The sequence below is a fragment of the Nycticebus coucang genome, chromosome 18 (genome assembly GCF_027406575.1).
Source record: "Nycticebus coucang isolate mNycCou1 chromosome 18, mNycCou1.pri, whole genome shotgun sequence".
NCBI classification, from domain to species: Eukaryota; Metazoa; Chordata; class Mammalia; order Primates; family Lorisidae; genus Nycticebus; species Nycticebus coucang.
In genome coordinates this window covers 78,112,260-78,130,756 of record NC_069797.1, presented here as the reverse complement: position 1 = coordinate 78,130,756, position 18,497 = coordinate 78,112,260, and the positions used below count along the sequence as shown (strand labels likewise).

General features: G+C 50.2%; 1 protein-coding gene across 6 annotated transcripts in view; it reads right to left on the bottom strand.

Moving 5' to 3' along the window:
- The window catches only part of RNF213 (ring finger protein 213), a 120,767-nt gene that overhangs the window by 35,577 nt on the left and 66,693 nt on the right, over positions 1–18,497 (bottom strand). For 4 of the 6 annotated variants that reach the window (XM_053570645.1, XM_053570644.1, XM_053570647.1 and 1 more), the window contains 14 exons: positions 17,074–18,229; positions 15,900–16,093; positions 15,272–15,436; positions 10,206–13,814; positions 8,765–8,901; positions 8,312–8,407; positions 7,327–7,445; positions 6,481–6,600; positions 5,878–6,023; positions 5,396–5,543; positions 5,002–5,140; positions 2,700–2,891; positions 1,532–1,677; positions 342–496 (listed from right to left, as the gene is read on the bottom strand). In XM_053570645.1, the coding sequence (XP_053426620.1) occupies positions 342–496; positions 1,532–1,677; positions 2,700–2,891; positions 5,002–5,140; positions 5,396–5,543; positions 5,878–6,023; positions 6,481–6,600; positions 7,327–7,445; positions 8,312–8,407; positions 8,765–8,901; positions 10,206–13,814; positions 15,272–15,436; positions 15,900–16,093; positions 17,074–18,229 (6,522 nt within the window). The remainder of the gene's footprint in view (positions 1–341; positions 497–1,531; positions 1,678–2,699; positions 2,892–5,001; positions 5,141–5,395; positions 5,544–5,877; positions 6,024–6,480; positions 6,601–7,326; positions 7,446–8,311; positions 8,408–8,764; positions 8,902–10,205; positions 13,815–15,271; positions 15,437–15,899; positions 16,094–17,073; positions 18,230–18,497) is intronic. The other 2 variants (XM_053570646.1, XM_053570648.1) reach the window with 1 other exon arrangement.

Genomic DNA, 18,497 nt, shown 5'->3' with positions numbered 1-18,497 from the left:
TTAGCTAGTCAGAAGTTATTATTCTTTCCTTTGAATTTCATCTATTATTCTTATCCGGTAGGGTTAAATATTTACCTAATTTTCTTCCAGAGAAACTCATTTAAAAAGAAAGTATTACAGGGAAACTAGAGGTCTTTTGATATTAACAGAAAGTTCCATGCGTTACGCAGCCCAGGCAGTGAGCAGAAGGTCCGCACCAAGCGCACCCCCACCTGGTGCCCCAAAGGCCACCTGCTGTTTCCAAACAACAGCACCAGCCCCGGCAGCTGAGGCTGCGTGCCTGTGTCCACATCCAGTCCATGTCACACAAGCTTTACCCTCGACCCTTTGTCAGTGCCTACCTTTAATTCCTCCCCAGTAGACACACTCATGGTCAAGAGGAGAAAATCCTGGGAGTAGCCCTGCAGAAGGTCCTGCTGTTGCTCCTCACGGAGCTGGGCGAGAAAGCTGCCCAGCGGAGTCCGCTGGAAGATGTCCAGTAACTTTCCTGACAGCCCTGTGGGAGGAAAACAAAGAGTGGCTCCAAGTGAGACTCTGACTCCCCTTCATGTCCAGAAGAGTGCGGCCTCCCTGTGAAGGGCAGTAACACAGTGAACAGTAACTGGGCTAGGCTGTGCTGACCGGGAGCTCCCACAGGGCACCAGCTGCCTAATGTCCTGGGGGATAAATGGAACGGTCACTATCTGGACGCGTAAGGTATTTTTCCAGTGGAATAAAAGATCAGAGGCAGGGCGGCACCTGTGGCTCAGTGAGTGGGGCACTGGCCCCATATACCGAGGATGGTGGGTTCAAACCTGGCCCCGGCCAAACTGCAACAAAAAAATAAACAGGCATTGTGGCGGGTGCCTATAGTCCCAGCTATTCATGAGGCTGAGGCAAAAGAATCGCCTAAGCCCAGTAGTTGGGGATTGTTGTGAGCTGTGTGATGCCATAGCATTCTACTGAGGGTAATAAAGTAAAACTCTCTCTCTTAAAAAAAAAAAAAAAAGATGAGAGGGCAGAATCAATGGTAAATTTTGTTCACAAACAGCCAAGCTAGTCCCAGAGGGTCAAAACTACCTGGTATCAGAGAGCAGAGTCTAAATGTCCTAACAGGCGCAGGTACCCCAGGGTCTGAGTAAGTCAGGAGTGAGTGGGACTGAGGACACAGACCACTCCAACCAGGAAGACCTGGCTTCTTTGGTGGGGTGCTGGCCCCCCAGTTGAATATTATTATAGAAAAGCAGAGTCAGAGCATCGCCACAGACAAAGGAAATACTCTCTCATCAGGAGAGAGACTGCTTCAAGTTTCTCCAGAAAATATGGACATCGGAGTGTTCTGCCCCATACTGTAAGGAAATGTTGAAAAGATCGATTCATGTATGAAAGAAGACTTTTCCAAAAATGCTGTGCTATCCTTAGTGTTACAAAGACTCCAGAAGGACCCTGTAACAGGCAGCCATCTGTCTGCCTACTCATCTACCGCCAGGCAGACTCCTGTGAGGAGCAGGCGACTGGCCCATGCGGCACCTGCCCCGTGCGGCGGCCTCACCCTCGGTGTCGGTGATGTACTGAGCCTGTGCCCACAGCTCTTCCAGATAGTCCTTGATCCTCCAGCTGAATGGGACGATGTTGGACGCATTCTCCGAAAGGTTCATGTAGTTCTGCACCAGAATGGAGGACATCTCACTCTGGGGTCTGCAAGGTGAGTGAGGACAAGAACACAGTGTGAGCCACGAGGAGAACACAGGCCAGGACCCAGCATGGACACCAGCGCCCACAGCCCCAGCCGGCCTGCCCACAGCTCAGGGTTTCTGTGCAGGGCTACCTCATGGCATCCTGTGTTTTACAGACAAAACAAAAACAAACCCAGGCTGGCAGGGAGCAAGTTAGCTGCCCCAAATCTCTGGCAGAACCGAGTCTTCTGGTGCCTAAGCCTGTTCTGATGCCCTAACACAGGGCACGACTTGTCAGAGCAGTTCTCTCCGTCAGGAGCATCAGCAGCACCTCACCTTCTAGAGCTCTCACTGGGAGTTCAGAATGCCAAGTACGTACATATTCTTTATTAACGCACACCCCAGAACTGAAGGCCCTGAAATCCAAAGAGGAAGCTTTTGGGAGGCAGCTGAGCTCAGGGACAGGCTATGCAGGTGCTTATAGAACTAGGGACAGAATGGGGAGCAGATCATAGGGCTCTCCTACGCACGGCTTCTCCGTCACACACGGGTTGTGTCTGGCGACTTCACCTACACAGGGTTCTCTGACAGCAGGGCAGTGAGGACAGTGCTGACAAAACAAGGCCTGCTCAGCACTTTAGTGAGCTTCCTTTTGTAATGCCACAATTCTCTAGGCTGCAAAAAGAGCCAGCATAGCTGCTGCTGTGGAAAACGCTTGGGCAGCTTCTCAAAAAGGTGGACATTCAACAACTATATGACCCAACAATTCTGCTTTTACTTATACATGAATACCAAAGGGAAATGAAAGCAGGAACTTAGATACTTATACACCAATGTTTATAGAAGCATTATTCTTAATAGCCAAAAGGTAGAAATAACTCGGACGTCCATAAATAAATAAATAGGTAAATAAAAAAAAAAAAAGAGCCAACGTAAACGTTATTCTAAAGGCAATAGAAGTATTTTGCCTAATACTGGGGTGTATTAACTGTTGCTGTAGTACAGTTTTCCCCCTTTCCCATAAAAAGAACATCTTCTATTCACCTTGCGTTATTAGTCACAAGAGGAATGTTTAGAAACTTAATGTCTCTGAAAATAAACATCCAAAGATCTCTTGTCCAGGACGGAGAATCCGGCCTGGCCAGTAGTTCGAGGTTTCCATCTCTGTCGATGAAGGATATCATACTCGCCAGCAGAGGGGTGACAGCACCCTGCACTCGCTTCCAAAGTGTTTGCCTGCAGCACAGGAGAGAGGGGACCCCATCCTGGTACAGATGAAGAAAATGACCAACTCATTTTGAAAAAGTTTGTTCCAGATCAAGTTAAACAACAAAGTATGTTTACCTAGAATTTAGTTTTTGTTGCATGCTAGATCTGGGTATTTTATATAGATAGATAATTAGTTGAATTAAGTACATTATTTTTTTGTTGTTGTTATATATATATATATATATTTTTTTTTTTTTTTTTTTTGAGACAGAGCCTCAAGCTGTCACCCTGGGTAGAGTGCTGTGGTGTCACAGCTCACAGCAACCTCCAACTCCTGGGCACAAGCTAGTCTCCTGCCTCCGCCTCCCAAGTAGCTGGGACTACAGGCGCCTGCCACAATGCCCGGCTATTTTTTTTCTGGTTGCAGCCGTCATTGTTGTTTGGCGGGCCCAGGCTGGATTCGAACCCACCAGCTCAGATGTATGTGGCTGGCCCCTTAGCTGCTTGAGCCACAGGCGCTGAGCCATTGTTGTTATATGTTTACACATTTTAGACTGGGTGCAGTGGCTCACACCTATAATCCTAACACTCTGGGAGGCCGAGGTGGGTGGATTACTTGATCTCAGGAGTTCGAGACCAGCCTGAGCAAGAGCGAGACACCGTCTCTACTAAAAATAGAAAAACTAGCCAGGTGTGGTGATGGGCACCTGCAGTCCCAGCTACTTGGGAGGCTAAGGCAAGAGGATCCCTTGAACCCAGGAGTTTGAGGTTGTTATGAGTTATGATGCATTGGCACTTTACCCAGGGCACAGAATGAGACCCTGTCTCAAAGAAAAAAATAAAACTCTACACTTCATTTCAAAATTCTTGCGGCAAAGAATAAGAACTACTAGGTAATTATAATATTGGAAAGAAAAATGGAGGCTCTGTTTTGAAAAGAATAAAAAGAACCGGGAGAGAATTGTTAAATGTCTAGTGAGAAAACTAAGCATACCAGTGATCAAGGAGGCCCCTTAATAAAGACACTGCTGTGTTCAGATGTTTGCTAAGCACAGAGACTGCAAAGGTGAAAGGTGAAAGGCCACCATGGGGGCTGCCGAGCTTCATTCGGCTGTGCTGGAAAGTTCAGGACTGGGGGATGGAGAATAGGGGCCGATGATTTGGAATGCTTAATCCCAAAGGGGCAAAAGACTAAAGTCCAGAGAACACAGCAATGGAGAGCCAGGCTGGTCCCAAAAAGCAGCTCTGAGATGGGATGTGAATGAGCAGGTGCAGTTCCAACCCCCTGGAAGGAACAGAGCCTGTCCTCAGTGCTGTGGTCACCAGCATAGCAGGGAGAAGCAGCCTGGCATCGCTGCACACTGGCACACTGAGGTGGCCCACAGGGAGCCCAGACGTGCCAATCTTGGGAAGCAGGAATGGAACCCACGAGGAGTGCCCGAAGGAAGGGAAGAAAGGAAGGGTAACTGGAGAGAGAGACAGGAGCTCCTGCAGCCGTGCACAGGAAGGACACCCTGTCCTGGTAACTTGGCTCCTTCCCACTCTTCCCTCCACCAGGCCTGCAGTGATATAAGCTATAGGTGTGGAAGGCAGAAGGGACTTAGGGATGAATTCAATGTTCTTTTAGAGATGGGGAAACAAGAACCAGATAAAGTCACCAGTCTACAACACTGCCAGGCTCCTCAGGGTAGAGGATCCCTCCCTCTGGGGTCCTTCCTGGACAACACTGGCCTCAGAGGTCATCAAGGGTTAGTCCTGGGCAAAGGGTCAAGGACCACAGGCAGTAATGATACTCTTGGGTCCAACTTTTGTAATTACTTGGAGCAGCAGTACTTAGAGAATCCTGTTCCTTCCCTACATTTCACCTTTTAAATATAATAACCTAAAGCAGCATCCCTTCCTATGGTTTACAATATGTTTACCTCCTGTAAGAACAATGTCTTATTTTTTTCAAGTTTTTTTACTATGAAAAATTTTAAAAGTAGAGGCGAGTCCAACAAAACCCACACATAGCTGCCACCCTGATTCATTTCATGCTCCTTGGGGGGAAAAAATCACAGCTTTGGATTGCTCAGAGGTTACAAGGACATTGCTGCCACTGAGTGCAAACCGCTCCTGCTCTCGCTCACCCCAGTACCTGAAAGTGCCCGCCTCCTGCAGGGCATCCTGATTGGAAGCTTCCCTCACGACCCAGCCCATCAGACTGTGCGGGTGGTTCTCTTCCTGCTTCTTCAAAAGATCATGGAGGCGCATCTTGGATACCTGCAGGAAAGATGCTGTAAAAAGGCAGAGGAGACACACATTCAGCACGCCCGCAGGAATGGAGGGCACCCCTGCCTCCAGCCAGGCCGATTCGGGAGTGAAATTCAAAGGATGCTTTTAGATTTCTGCTGCGTCCATGGCTGCTTCTGTTGAGCCACAGAAATCTGAAAGGGTGTCCTGGGCACCCCCTCCACGTTCAGTGGAGTGACTCACGTTCTTTGGGAAGAGCCCACATGGGCACAGCAGGACAAGGGTGGGAGGAATCCTACCGCAGCGCGCGTCGCCTTCATCTAGGAGGCTGAGAAGAACCTCCACTCTCCTCATGTTGCGCCTGCAGCTCTCACTGCGATCCCTGAGCATCCCCACGGCACTCTGCACGCAGCTCCTCAGCAGGCTTGTGGTGTCCAGGATCTGCACCTGTCCATGCAGACAGCCACGTCTTCTATTCCTACACTTCCATGGTCGGTAAAAGCCAAGCTACCCAAACTAGCATCCCGAAACCCACAGGGGTGTCCATGCAGCACACAAGAAGCACGGAATGGTCTTCATGGACAAGGACTATGCTGCCGACCTCCCCACTGCTGGTGCCGATGGCCTGCTAACCCCCAGATGCCACTTGTGTTGGGGAGGAGAGATGCTAGCCCAGCCCATAGAGTGGCACCAACTCCTCCCACTCTAGTGGAGAAGTGTAAAGATGCAGCTCTAAAGTGTTGCCCTGTAGCATATGAAGACCCAAGAAACTAGAACTTACCTCACTGCCTCCCATCTCAGAGGTTTCATCCTGTATCTCCTGGGAACTTTCTGTCTCCATGTCTACCTCAGCCACTTCCCCCAGTTTGCTGGGCTCTGTTTCCATCGCCTCCTCTGGGGCGTCTCCTGCCCCGCATCCTATCACCACTGCAATCGAGCAAACACGGTCAGGCCACCACTCGGAAGGTGGGATGGGGAGCGCTGGCAGCACTGGCTAGGGTCTGCGCTGGGCTCCAACTGTCCAGGCTTCCCAGCCCTCTGCTCTGTGGTGGGTCCCCAGACGAGAGGATATTTGTCATGAAGTTCAGCACCAAATCGACCCACTCAGCACAGTCCCCTACTGGCAACCCTCCCTTCCGGCCTGGAACCAAGGCAGATGGAGCTGACGCCTCCTGGAGGCGCTCACTTTCAGGCCTGCCCTGCTCACAGGTCCACTTCCGCACGTGAAAGCGTTACCGTCTGCGTGGCCCTGTGCTCTAAGAAGGGGCCCCAGCCCATTCTATAGTCGTGCCCTGAGCTCCTGCTGTGGTGAGGGAAGCAGAGGCCCGGCCTGCCCGCATCATGGCACCTGCAGGACCCTCTCTTGTGCCACCTTGTGACTCACGCTTAGGCTCGTCCCCTGGCTTGAACAGCTGGCTGATGGTGACACTCTGCAGCTTGGTCACATCTGAAACCATGACAGTGGATCTCCGGAGGTCGTCAATGTGCACAGACTGCCACAGGCCTGTGAAGAGCAAAGCCGCTCGCACTGTCTATGTCCTCTCTGGCCTCTCCCTGCACATCCTGACTGCATCACACTAATGCTGACCCAGACCCTTGAAGGGATCGTATTTATACAGAAATCACCTGACCCATTTGTAAAATCTCAGCAGCTTTAGCATAAAATCAATTTTAAGATCTGAAGTAACAGACATGGAAAGGATATATGGATAAGGTCTGTGATTCTTTCACAAATGAATTCATAGATGTGGGGTTGACAATAGTCAATGGGGGTGAGGCCTACCTTTCATTATCTATGAGTTTATTAGACTAAGCTTATTTTCCTACTTCAGGAATACCAATTTTCTATACAATAAATAGTTGTTAATCACCTCTCAGAAGAAGGTACCATCTCCCACCCCCTGAAACAGGCATAGAGTACGGATGCATTCGTGATGGGTTAGTCCGAATGTCTCCACTGCATTATCCATAAAATGATAAGGGGGATAGCGGCAGGACTAATCAAGGGTTTATCTACAAGTAACTAAAGGAAATGCTGAGTGTTGTAGCATCAAGTCCCAAGATTAGTGTTTTGTACAGTAATAGTGGGGAGAAACCCAACTGCATCTGAAAAGACTACTACTGAAATTCACATTAATATTCTCCTTTCAGATGTGTCCAACACAGAACCAAATGAGAAAGGACTCTAACATTATTTACATAAATATATTCATTACTATTCTGGTCCTACCTCCATGGAATCCCACATAGGATGCTCCGTTTCCCATCCGGGACAGTTTTGTGATAAAATAGACTAAGACACAGCCCCCATTTCCTTCTATTTTGTTGATTTCATTTACAGCAGAATACCTGTTTTAAAAACAAAAATCAAAACAGAACAGCAAATAAATAAAGTGGAGGTGTGCACCTGCTGAGGGTGTCTGTCCTCGGGGCGGCTGGGTTCAGTCTCACAGCCTCCCACTTGACTGGCTTTAAATAAATCTCACACCCCCACGGGTGTGATTTCTTCTCTTCTGGGAGGATGGAAAGTCCTTTCTTAGCATTTTTTTCCCTGTTGCTGTGTCCCTCTGCTTTGAAATGCCTGCTTTCTTATCCTGAAACCGTGCCGCCTGCCCCCAGTGGTTTGCCTGATGCAGCGTTGGGTGAGGCTAGCCAAGCTTCCACAAGTTTCCAAGAGTTCTATGCATAACTCGACTCTCCTCAGACGGCCCTGGGCCCAGGCCAGTCTCTCACTGGGACACAGCCGTGAAATGAAGCATGCAGCCCATGCTTCAGCAGGGCCCAGAAACAGTCAATTCTAAAACTATCAGATTTCCTCTTATGAACACTATAAAAATGTCCAGTGACAATGAATGAAAGCATTTACATGCTGTTACTTCCCTTGAACTGGCAATAATTTAGAAATGTATAGTTCAAAATTAACAACTACTATAGCATTGCTGCTAGTGTGCGCTTAAATCCTATTAATGTTCTGTTATTTACACTTCTCACATTTTTCACGTTTCCTATTTTTGTATTTTTAGCCTTTTTCTTTTTGTCTCTCCTTAGTTTCTCTAGTCCACATGAGGGAATGAGGAGGAGAAAGAATTTTTCTCATTTTTATTTCTATATTTATTATGATACTATACTGTTTTCAGGGAAGAAATTCCTTAGGAGCTCCTGAATGAACTTTGGGTTTCCTGTGTAGTTTTCTGAGAAAAATACTAAAACCGTACCTAGCCGAAGCAATGAGCTGAGCACTGTGGCCTCCATCTTCAAAATCTGCCTGAATAATGAGGATTTTACATCTGGCTGTACTAGTTAAGCAGTTTCTGAAAGAAAAGGAAATTGTTCAAGTGAGTTCTCTGTCCTCACAAGTGGATAACAGAATTCTCCAAAATAATAGGAAATATAATCCCATTCAGGTGGGATTTCCTTCTATCAGGTGAATAGACAAGTTAGTAGAGAAAGTTTTAAAAACCCAACAGCTGCTGAGATACAATGAGGACCAGTTTCAGAGAGGACATCATGACAGGGGCTGGCAGCAGAGCACAGGTGATGAGGGGGATCTGACAACAACCCTCTCCATAGCCACATGTCCCCAAGGCTCAAGAATGAAGCTGGTGTTAGAGCCCCACAGATGACACACTCGGCCGGGGCTTGCGGGGAGGGAAGGCGGGGCCCCTTACCGGACTTCTCTGAGGAAGGAGTACTCGGTGTCAAACTGCTGCAGCCACAGGATGGTGGGTTTCTGAGCCCTGCCTGCCACCTCTGATTCTAAAGTTTGACAGTCGTGACTTGTCAGCAGTCTAGAGAAAGTGGTGACCTACAGAGGTAGGAAACGCAAATTATTTGCCTGAATTCAGGCAGGTTTAGATCCTAGAAACTCAAGAGTGTCTAGCCACTGAGCCACTGTCTTCAACAGGCTCAAGAGTGGCAGCTGGAGAAAAGAGCCTAGACCCTCAGTTTTCAGAAACAAGGCAGTGCTGAGGCAGGTGGAGCCTACGGTATCAAAAAGGATCAGAGAGAACGTTTCGCTCTGTCCCAAAGGTGAATTAGTCTCCTGCCTAGATGCCAGTGTCTCTTCCTGTTTCGGTCCCTTCTTGAGATTCTCATGATCTTTTAGGCTCTTAAATCTAGCTTCCTGCTTCCATAGGCAGTTAGCAGTTGGTGCCTCCTTCCCCAGCTGTTAGCAATTCTCCTCTACCACGGCTCACAACCCACAGTGCACACCCAAGGGTTCCTTAAGAATGGTGCTGCTGTCTCAGCTCACAACCACCATAACCAAGCCTGGCCCTACCACTGAACTTCAGATTCCCACATCCAACTGCATGACAAACATCAAAACCTATCTCACATAGAGTTTGCCATTGGCTGCCCAAAATTTGTTGCTCATTTCTGGACTCTATCACAGTGAGGCCAACCTCCAGCCATCTAAGGAGGGATCCAGGGAGTCATCCCTCAATGCCCCTCTGTGGGGTGTCGTCAGCTCTGCCAATTTGCATCTTATTTCTCAGTTCCATCTGCTCCTGTCTTCTGTGCTGTTCCAGCAGCCTCCCTATTGGACTGTCCTTCCAACAATAGTCTTTTTTTTTTAATCAGACTCTCTCCATCACTCAGGAGGGACATAACTAAGCACACACTCCTCCATCACTCCCCTCTGCACAGTGAAGACAAAATTCTGAGGTGCCACCAGCAAGGCTCTCCATGAGTTCTGTCAGACTGTACCTCATCTGCGTGTCTTGGCACTCTAGCCCTGAACTCTAAACTCTGCCAGTGGTCTACTTGGTCTCCTGCACAGATGGGGCACTGTCCCCACGTAGCAGGTGGACAAGAACTGGGGCCTGAACTCAGTGCTCAGAGCAGCTTCCTCTGCTGACGTGAGCGCTGCACATGTCTATGGTGCTGCCATCAGCACGGGCACTGCACAGAAGACACTCGGAACTTGGTCATACTGAACTCACATAAATACTCGGTCCTCCTTGCACTTAATGTAGGCAAGAACTGAAAGTCTCATCCTACCCACTTATGACCCCTATGCAGGGATATAAAAAGAATCTTGAATCCTGACACTAGGGATTCAGACCTCGGGTCAAATAGGATAGGGTGAAATTATAGAACAACAGTCACCTCTGCGAAGGTGGCATGGCGCTCCAGATCTATCTTGCCAAGGTGAGCCTGGAGGAAATCTGCAAAGGAGTCATGCTGTTGTGCATGGTAGTATTCCTGTGACAGTGACTGTGCTGCGAACAAGCCCATTGAAGAGGTGCTTAGCCGGACCACGGCATCAGGAGTGGCACAGTCCAGCAGGGTCAACTTGGCCTCCTCGGACACCTTCTGGTAAAGCTCCTCAGTCAGATCCCTGGGGCCCTGCCGATCCGTGACCTGCAGCACCACAGAGGCACAGGTGTCAGAGTGGTAGCCGATGAAGACGTCAGAAGGGCTGTACTTGTGTCTGGCTAAGAACGGCTCTTCATTCACGTGGATGAACTTCTCCACCCACTTCTGGAGCTCTTCCACGATGCTCTTCTGCCACTTCTCCAGCACTGTGTTGAGGTCCAGATAGTGCTTCTCCAGCCGGTTGATGAGGGGGATGGGGAAGTGTCTGTACACAACGTCTTTCTCTTCAATGACTATCAAGCGGAAGTCTGGGTGAACCCGACATTTAACACGATGGGTCCCCAGACCGAGGTCCACGTACTTCTGGCCCCCGAGGTAGACGTAGTACTGGTTGAGCGCGTCGTAGAGGCTCTCGTAGAGGTTCTGCAGGTTGAGCAGCACCACCATCTTGCCTGTTTCCATGCAGATTTTCACTCGGTTGATATTTCTGCAGATCTGGGTGTACTCTTGGTCCTTGGGAAAACTGGAACCAAAAATAATCTCTGGCTGCTGGTCCGCACTGAAGAGCGTCTGCTGCAGGATCTGCAGGGCCACGTAGTTCTTGGTCAGCACGAGTAAGTAGCGGGACTCAGCATCTTCCAGCTCTCTGCCTGGCACCCTCTGCGGAGCCCCGTAAATGTTCTGTTTGATCAACTGCATGGTGCTGACTTCTTCTGAGCACTTCGCCTCGGGCAGGCAGGCTGTAAAAATCTCCAAAGCAGGGATGTCGTCTTTGCCACTGAAGTTGCACAGAACAGCCCGTGCGATGTCGTGTGGGGAAGGCTTTCTATTAGAAGCCTTTGCCGTGGTGAAGACCATTTTGATGAGGCTGTAGTAGTCACGAAGTCCAAAGAACTCCCTGTCTTGGCTCTTACACACCGTCTCATAGGCTCTGGCAAAGGAAGCAAAGTACCCTCGGATTCTGTCTTGAACAAGGCCGTCTGAAGAGCAGATCCCCTTGGCGCTCTCTATGAGCTCCTTTTGGCTGGGACTGCCGCGTGACACAAAGATACCCCGGTTCATCTTGGCAGGGTCAAGAGCCCAGTTGGAAATGCCCACAAAGCCAACTTTTTTGTGAGGGGCAGGATCGTCTTCAATGCACCCATCTTCCAGCAGTGGGTGCAGAGCCTTGAGGGGCATTTTAGGTGAGTCTTCCGCCAGTCCAACCTCATCTAGCACCACCACAGAGACGTACTGCTGCAGGTCCCGCCCCTGTTGAAAGCGGGCACACTGCTTGAAGGTGCCGATGATGCCTTGGGGAGTGGAATGTGGGCTGCACTGGAACGACACCAGATGGACCTGCTTCAGGTTCCGGAAGAGATCAGAGTGAGCAGCCTGGCCTTGCATGGCGTCTGCCACAATGGTCTTGGCAAGAGATTTGGAACTGCCAGGCTTCCCCACCAGAAAGAGAGGAATCTTAAGCTCAATGCAGATAACCATCATGAAGACATTCTCCTTCAGAGCCAAGTTCTTGGCGATGGTTGTCCTCAGAGGTACATCATTCAGAAAAAGATCCTGTGTTCGAGTTATTTCATCCAGAATAATCTTACTGTCATTATAGGGTTCTGGAAGGCACCTGCAAATGGCTTTGCGATACGAGTCTTTCTTTTCTAAAGAGGCGTGATAACACACGCCAATGGCCAGCACCAGGGACCAGAGGACTGGGTCTCTCTCAACGTGACTTGTGCTGGCGTTGGACTCGCAGACCAAGGGATTCAGTTTTAATAAAAGCATCTCACTGTGGTCGTAAAACCATTTGAAAACTTTCACACAGCGCTCCACGTCCCTGAGGCTGACAAAGCTACACTCATTTTTCCTTTTCCTCATGAAACCCTGAGAGGCAGAAAGCACTTCTGTGATCACACAAGTCTCTTCTGGGTCTAGGTGGACAGAGTCGACCAGTCTGTGGACGATCTGCTGGATGTAGAGCTTCTCAGCAGTGTCACTCAGCTGTCCAAAGTCCCACACCAGAGGAATCAGGCTCGGGGGCAGAGCGTGGACGCGATACACTAGCTGCCTCAGGGGGATAGAGCCCAGCCTGTCTGCCGTCTCCTCTGCCCGGACCCGGTAGCCCAGACCAGCAGACTCCAAACGACGGATCGCCTCCTCTGAGTGCTTCCGGTAGGGGTTGCAGGCGGCTATGACGTGCAAGCCAGAGTTCTTAGCCAGGGGCTGGCCGTCCACCATGCGATCACACAGGACTTCTTTGATACAGCTTATGGCTTCTGTTGTATTGGCTTCATCAAAGAACAAAATGGTGTCCAGCCTGTGTTTGGACTTATTGATGAAGGCGATGTGCTCAGCCTCCCTGACCTTGGAGTAGATCATGTCTGCAGTGGTTCCCCCGTGGACTTTGACCAACCTCAGAGTTCCCGCAGGATTCCCCCCGCGACGCAGGTCACTGAGGAATTTAATGAGCCTGGTTTTCCCACAGCCGGTTTCCCCCATGATGATAACTGGGATCCCACACCGGAACCGCATTTCAATGGCGAGGATCTTAAGCATGTTGTCTGTTGTAAGCTCGTATGTTTCATCAGGGTCCATGGGCCACTGGATCCCTAAGGCCAGGCACAGCCTTTCAAGCTTCTCATGCCTGGGCAGTTTGTCAAAGTCGACATTGAAGGGCACCCTCTGAAGCAGGAGCCCCTTGTACAGGTCCACAGTCATGATGTTTCTCTTGATCACCTTCCCATCCAGGTGACTGACAGCATCAACACTGCCGTTTCTCTTGGGCTGCAGGTGGAAACCTATGAATGTCATGGATGTGTGGTCACCATTGAAGAAGACGTATGGGTGGGGCTCTGACTCCCACCTCTTTCGGAGAGAGAAAGGGGCTAAATCTTCTTCCTTAACCCCATCCATGGTGACTGTGTGCTTCCCTGGGCTCTGGTCACAGGTGTCAAGTGTTGGGGTGGCAAAATCTCTTGCCATAAAGATCATGAAAGTCACCACAAAGTTCTTGAAGCCCCTCAGGGTATCTCCAATAACATTGGGATTGCAGAAGGGAGAGGCCTCACAGTCTCTGAGCTGATAATTCAAGAACCGAGCAAAGTTCCGAAGCTCTGACCAGGACGGGTCTATCACCCCGCAGTAAATCAGGAAATGTTGAAGGCATTCCTCCGGGGTGCCTTCAATGGAGCCTTCCTGGTACTGAAACATGTCTAGGTTTTGGTTTTGATGGAATCGTCTTAAATACTGGTAAGGTCTTTGGAAGGTTTCACTGTAGAATTCTGCGTGGTCCATCCCAGGCCCCGTGTAGCTCCTTTTCGGCGTCAGCTCCATGTCTATCACTTCTTTGGGAGGCCTGCAGGTGACTTTTGGGAAGATGTCAAGAAAACTGAACTGGGGGGCACGTGTACCCTGGAAACGAGAGACATGGATAAAATGGTTATAACTAAATTCCTAACAAATGCTCTGTGTGTTTTAGTCCTCTCTGTGCTATTTGCTGGCTGAGCCTTTATAAAAAAAATTACCTAAAAATATGTAGCTTTCCACAGGCGCCTTTTCTTTTTTTAATTTTAAACACAGGTTATTTTTTGCACATGAAGGTGTTGTGGAGGCCACATGGTGGGAGCTGTACTCTAATGAGGGCATTTTCTAACCCAGTGTCCTGAAACTACACCTCTCCATCAAACAAAGATGCATACATGTGCAGATGAGCATAAAACTCGCTTTTGCTAAGAAATTTATGACAAAAGTCTCATTCCCCTCTTGACTGGTAATAAGAAAAATGCCTTCTTTCAGCAAATGAGTTTAATAAATTCAGAGCACAGCTGGGATTTAAACTGGACATCTGGTATTAAGCCTGGATTGAACAGACAAATTTAAGATACTGCTAATTAATAGAAGGGTATCAGTTTTCTTTGGAGACAGGGTCCTGCTCTGTCCCCTGGGCTAGAGTGTAGTGGCATCATTATAGCTCACTGTAACCTCAAACTCCTGGGCTCAAGTGATCCTCTTGGCTCAGCCTCCTGAGTACTTGGGACTGCAGGCATGTGCCACCACACGTGGCTTACTTTTGTATTTTTTGTAGAGACAGGGCCTTGCTCTTATTCAGACTGGTCATAAACTCCTGGTTTCAAGAATCTTCCCACCTTGGCCTCCCAAAGTGGTAGGATTATAGGCATGAGCCACTGTGCTCAGCCAGAAAAGTATTTTTACTCCAAACATTATCTAAAAATAAGTTTAAAGATTACATTCTTTACTAACATTGCACCCAGCTACTTCACTAAGAAGTATGGAATCGCTAAAGCACATCTTTCCACTCCAGTGAGATGTGAAGGAACTGAAGAGCCTCTCACATCAGTGCAGACGCCCCAACATGCAGACCAGTGCAGACACCCCAACATGCAGACCAGGGCAGACGCCCCAGCACACAGACCAGGGCAGATGCCCCAGCACACAGACCAGGGCAGATACCCCAGCACACAGACCAGTGCAGACGCCCCAGCACACAGACCCCCAGCACACAGACCAGGGCAGATACCCCAGCACACAGACCAGGGCAGATACCCCAGCACACAGACCAGGGCAGATACCCCAGCACAACGACCAGTGCAGACGCCCCAGCACACAGACCAGGGCAGATACCCCAGCACACAGACCAGTGCAGACGCCCCAGCACACAGACCAGGGCAGATACCCCAGCGCACAGACCACTGCAGACGCCCCAGCACACAGACCCCCAGCACACAGACCAGGGCAGATACCCCAGCACACAGACCAGGGCAGATACCCCAGCACACAGACCAGGGCAGATACCCCAGCACACAGACCAGGGCAGATACCCCAGCACACAAACCAGGGCAGATGCCCACCATACAGACCGGTGCTGAAGACCTCCTTGGCCGTACTGAGTTCTCTTCCAGGATTTCAATGATATATAAATGGCACGGATTCCGAAGCCATATTTTCCCATTTATATCCATTAAGTACTGTAAAATGAGGAGTTTGAAAAGAAACTCCGAAATTCCAGTCTGCACCTGAGGACAGAATCACATAGGTTTGTAAATACGCAGTGATGAATCTTTCCAGTCCTATGGAGCCTTTTCTGTTTCTTATACTGATCGTTAACACAGGCATGTGCTGCAGTGTTTCAGTGAGCGGGCCAAACGGCCCCAGAGACCACAACACTATCTTGCTACTGGGCTTGTCTGCATTTAAATGTGATTAGACACACCGTTTCCCACAGTGGTCAGTACAGTCACACGCTGTGCAGTTTGTAGCCAGTCCGGGCCACACAGCCCAGTGTGCAGTAGGCTGGACCTTCTGGGCACATGATGTTCACACAGCCATGAAACTGCCCAAGGACACACTTCTCAGAACATACCCTTTTGATAAGAGATACAGGACTGTACGTGGAGGAAGAAGAAAGGAGAGACGTTGGAGTGCGGGAATTATGTCTGCACTGATGCAGCCAAGCAGCCAAAACTCAAGGGCACTTACTGAAGAGGTCACATCCACGTGGAATATTATGGGTTTCTTTTGATATCGTGTGGCCAGGAATGGCAAGAGGGAGCCCAGGACTTGGCTGTCATCCACGTGAGGGTCGATCAGTCGTATAGTTTTCAGAGGCACTTTCGTGCTATTTAACGCTATCTTCAGTCTGCTATGCAATCTCTTCACATAGAGAGACTTTCCTGCAACATTCAAAGATAGAAATTAGATCCTAAGGCTATAGCCAGAGCCAGAGAATCCGGAAAGATTTATTAGAAGTTACCTCTCCTGTGCAAAATTCAAAACTGAGGCAACATCAGATTAAAGAATACACTTTTGAATCATCAAATTTCCTAGTGGTTAACTGCTCATCATCTTTCCACTTCCCTGCTACTGACAGTATTCTGAGCAGTCCCACATCACTTAATGATGGGGCTATGTCCTGAGGAACCTGTCACCAGGTGGGTTAGTAGTTGTGTGAACATCACAGCACGTGCGTACACAAGCCTCGGTGTAAGCAGGTCCAGCCTGCCGCTCCTGGCCACACCCCTGGGATTGTCCTGAAAGCCGAAGGCCCCTGTAACACAGTGGCAAGTGTCTGTGTATCTATATACAGAAAAGGTACAGCAAAAATATGGCATTGTAACCTTAGCAGACCACCGTCACATAGGGGTGCATTGTTGACAGGACTATTGCTAGGCACGACTGTAAGAAGGGACAGCAAAGACAAGCCTCATGGAGGAGGCGGGAAGAGCACTTGTGTCCCAGCAGAATGTGTACGACAGTGCGTTAGCAGGACAGGAACTAGTGCGCTGCTTCCTGTCAAGGGGAGCATGCTGGTCACTGGGGGCAGCCTAGAGCCTCAGCCCCTCTCGAGGCAGAGCATCACACCTCCACAGCTCTCACCATCAGCATCAAGGCCAGGGAGGCCAGTGGGGACTACGGGGAAAAAAGCAGACAGCAGAGATGTTTTCTTAGAGGAGGAAGAGTGCAGGGGATATCAGGACCTGCCCGGTTCAAGAAACCAGGTGAGAAAGGGTGTCCCATTTTGGTACAGAGGAGTCAGGCCCTCCCAGAGAGGTGCTTCCCACCTGCAGAGGGGCTTCCTCTGAGTTGTGCACTGACAGGGAGGGCAGGGTCATCAGGCAGCCCCAGGGAGATGGGACCCCCACACTCTCATTACCAACGCCAGCTCTCTTGGAGGTCACGATCCCAACACACATGTGGTTCCTGAACACAGTTGCTGCCGACAGGTACTGTTTTGGGACCCGGTAGTGACATGCCAGGTAGGCCCGGATGGCTTCAAGGGGTTCCTGGGGGGTGACGAGGACCTTGTGCTGGCTGAAGGCTGAGGGCAGGTAGCAGTGCTCACGCTCACAGTCGCATACCATTACCAGCTGGTAGTCCTCCCGGTGGCGCTGCGTGCACAGGCTCTGCAGGAGCACCTCCACCTGGCAGGCCGCTTCATAGCCCAGCTGGTCTGCGAACAGCAGGCTGTAGACCTTGTGCCCCGGGGAGTCTGGGCTGAGGCAGCGGCGCAGGAGCAGCTCCACCTCCTCAAGGGTGGTCTCCGGGCCACAGAGCAGTACCTCCTCATAGGTGGGGAGGGGCTGGGCTGGGGCCTGCATGTAGATGGCCAGGGCAGCCCGCAGCACCTCCGAGTGGCCGCAGACAACGAGGTTGGGCCGGCCAGCCTGTAAGCCTCGTGGGAGGCACCGCTCCACGGGGGGCCCACCCATGCTTGCCAGGCGAGCTAGACAGTGGCCCAGGGCCTCCAGGTCCAGGCAGTCGGGTAGGAAGGCACTCAGCCACTCTGTCGACTGTTCCATGATGACCCTCAGCTCGGACACCAGGCTGGCCTTAGGCAAGAAGCTCTGCGCTAACTCTGCGAGCACTTTCACTACATGCTGTCCAGTGGCCTTAGCATCACGCCGCACAGAGGCCCTGATGACATCCTCTGGGGTGCAGTGGCCTTTGATGAAGGACAGCATCATCAGGGCAGCTTCGCTGGGGGTCTGCTTCTTGAGCTCGGCGCTCAGGTAAACCAGCTGCTCCGCAGTATAGAAATTGAGGTAGAAGTGCTCCTCACGCTTCTGGGCCACAAATCTCTGCCAATGGCCCAGAAAGTACTCCATCTCCCTGCAGATGCCTTCCAGCAGCTCAGCGACATCCCCATTGCCCAAAAGGGGGAGCACCAGCTCCAGGTCAAAGTCTATCCGGATGGAAATGCCGTTCCTGGGAGAGCAGTAGACCTCGGCGGTCCAGGTCCTGAACAGCATGTTCCCCGCAGAGTAGAGGTTGAGGAAGGCCTGGACCAGTCTCTGCACACTGCAGAACACCTGGGGGAACAGAAACGTGAGGCCCCCAGTGCAAGGCTCTGTGCACAGGGGTAACACGCTGGCTCACTGTGAGACCAAGCACACGGATAGCCATCCTTCCTGACCTGTGTCATCAGCCTAATCAGAGGGGCACTCTTTAGAATGTAAGGCTGAAGGTTATCATTTGGAAAGTACAAATGAACTTTTAAGAACGAACCCATAAAAAAAATTGAGATAAAACTATTACACACATCATGTTCCCCTGTTGGTGTCTGCTGTTCTGATGGAG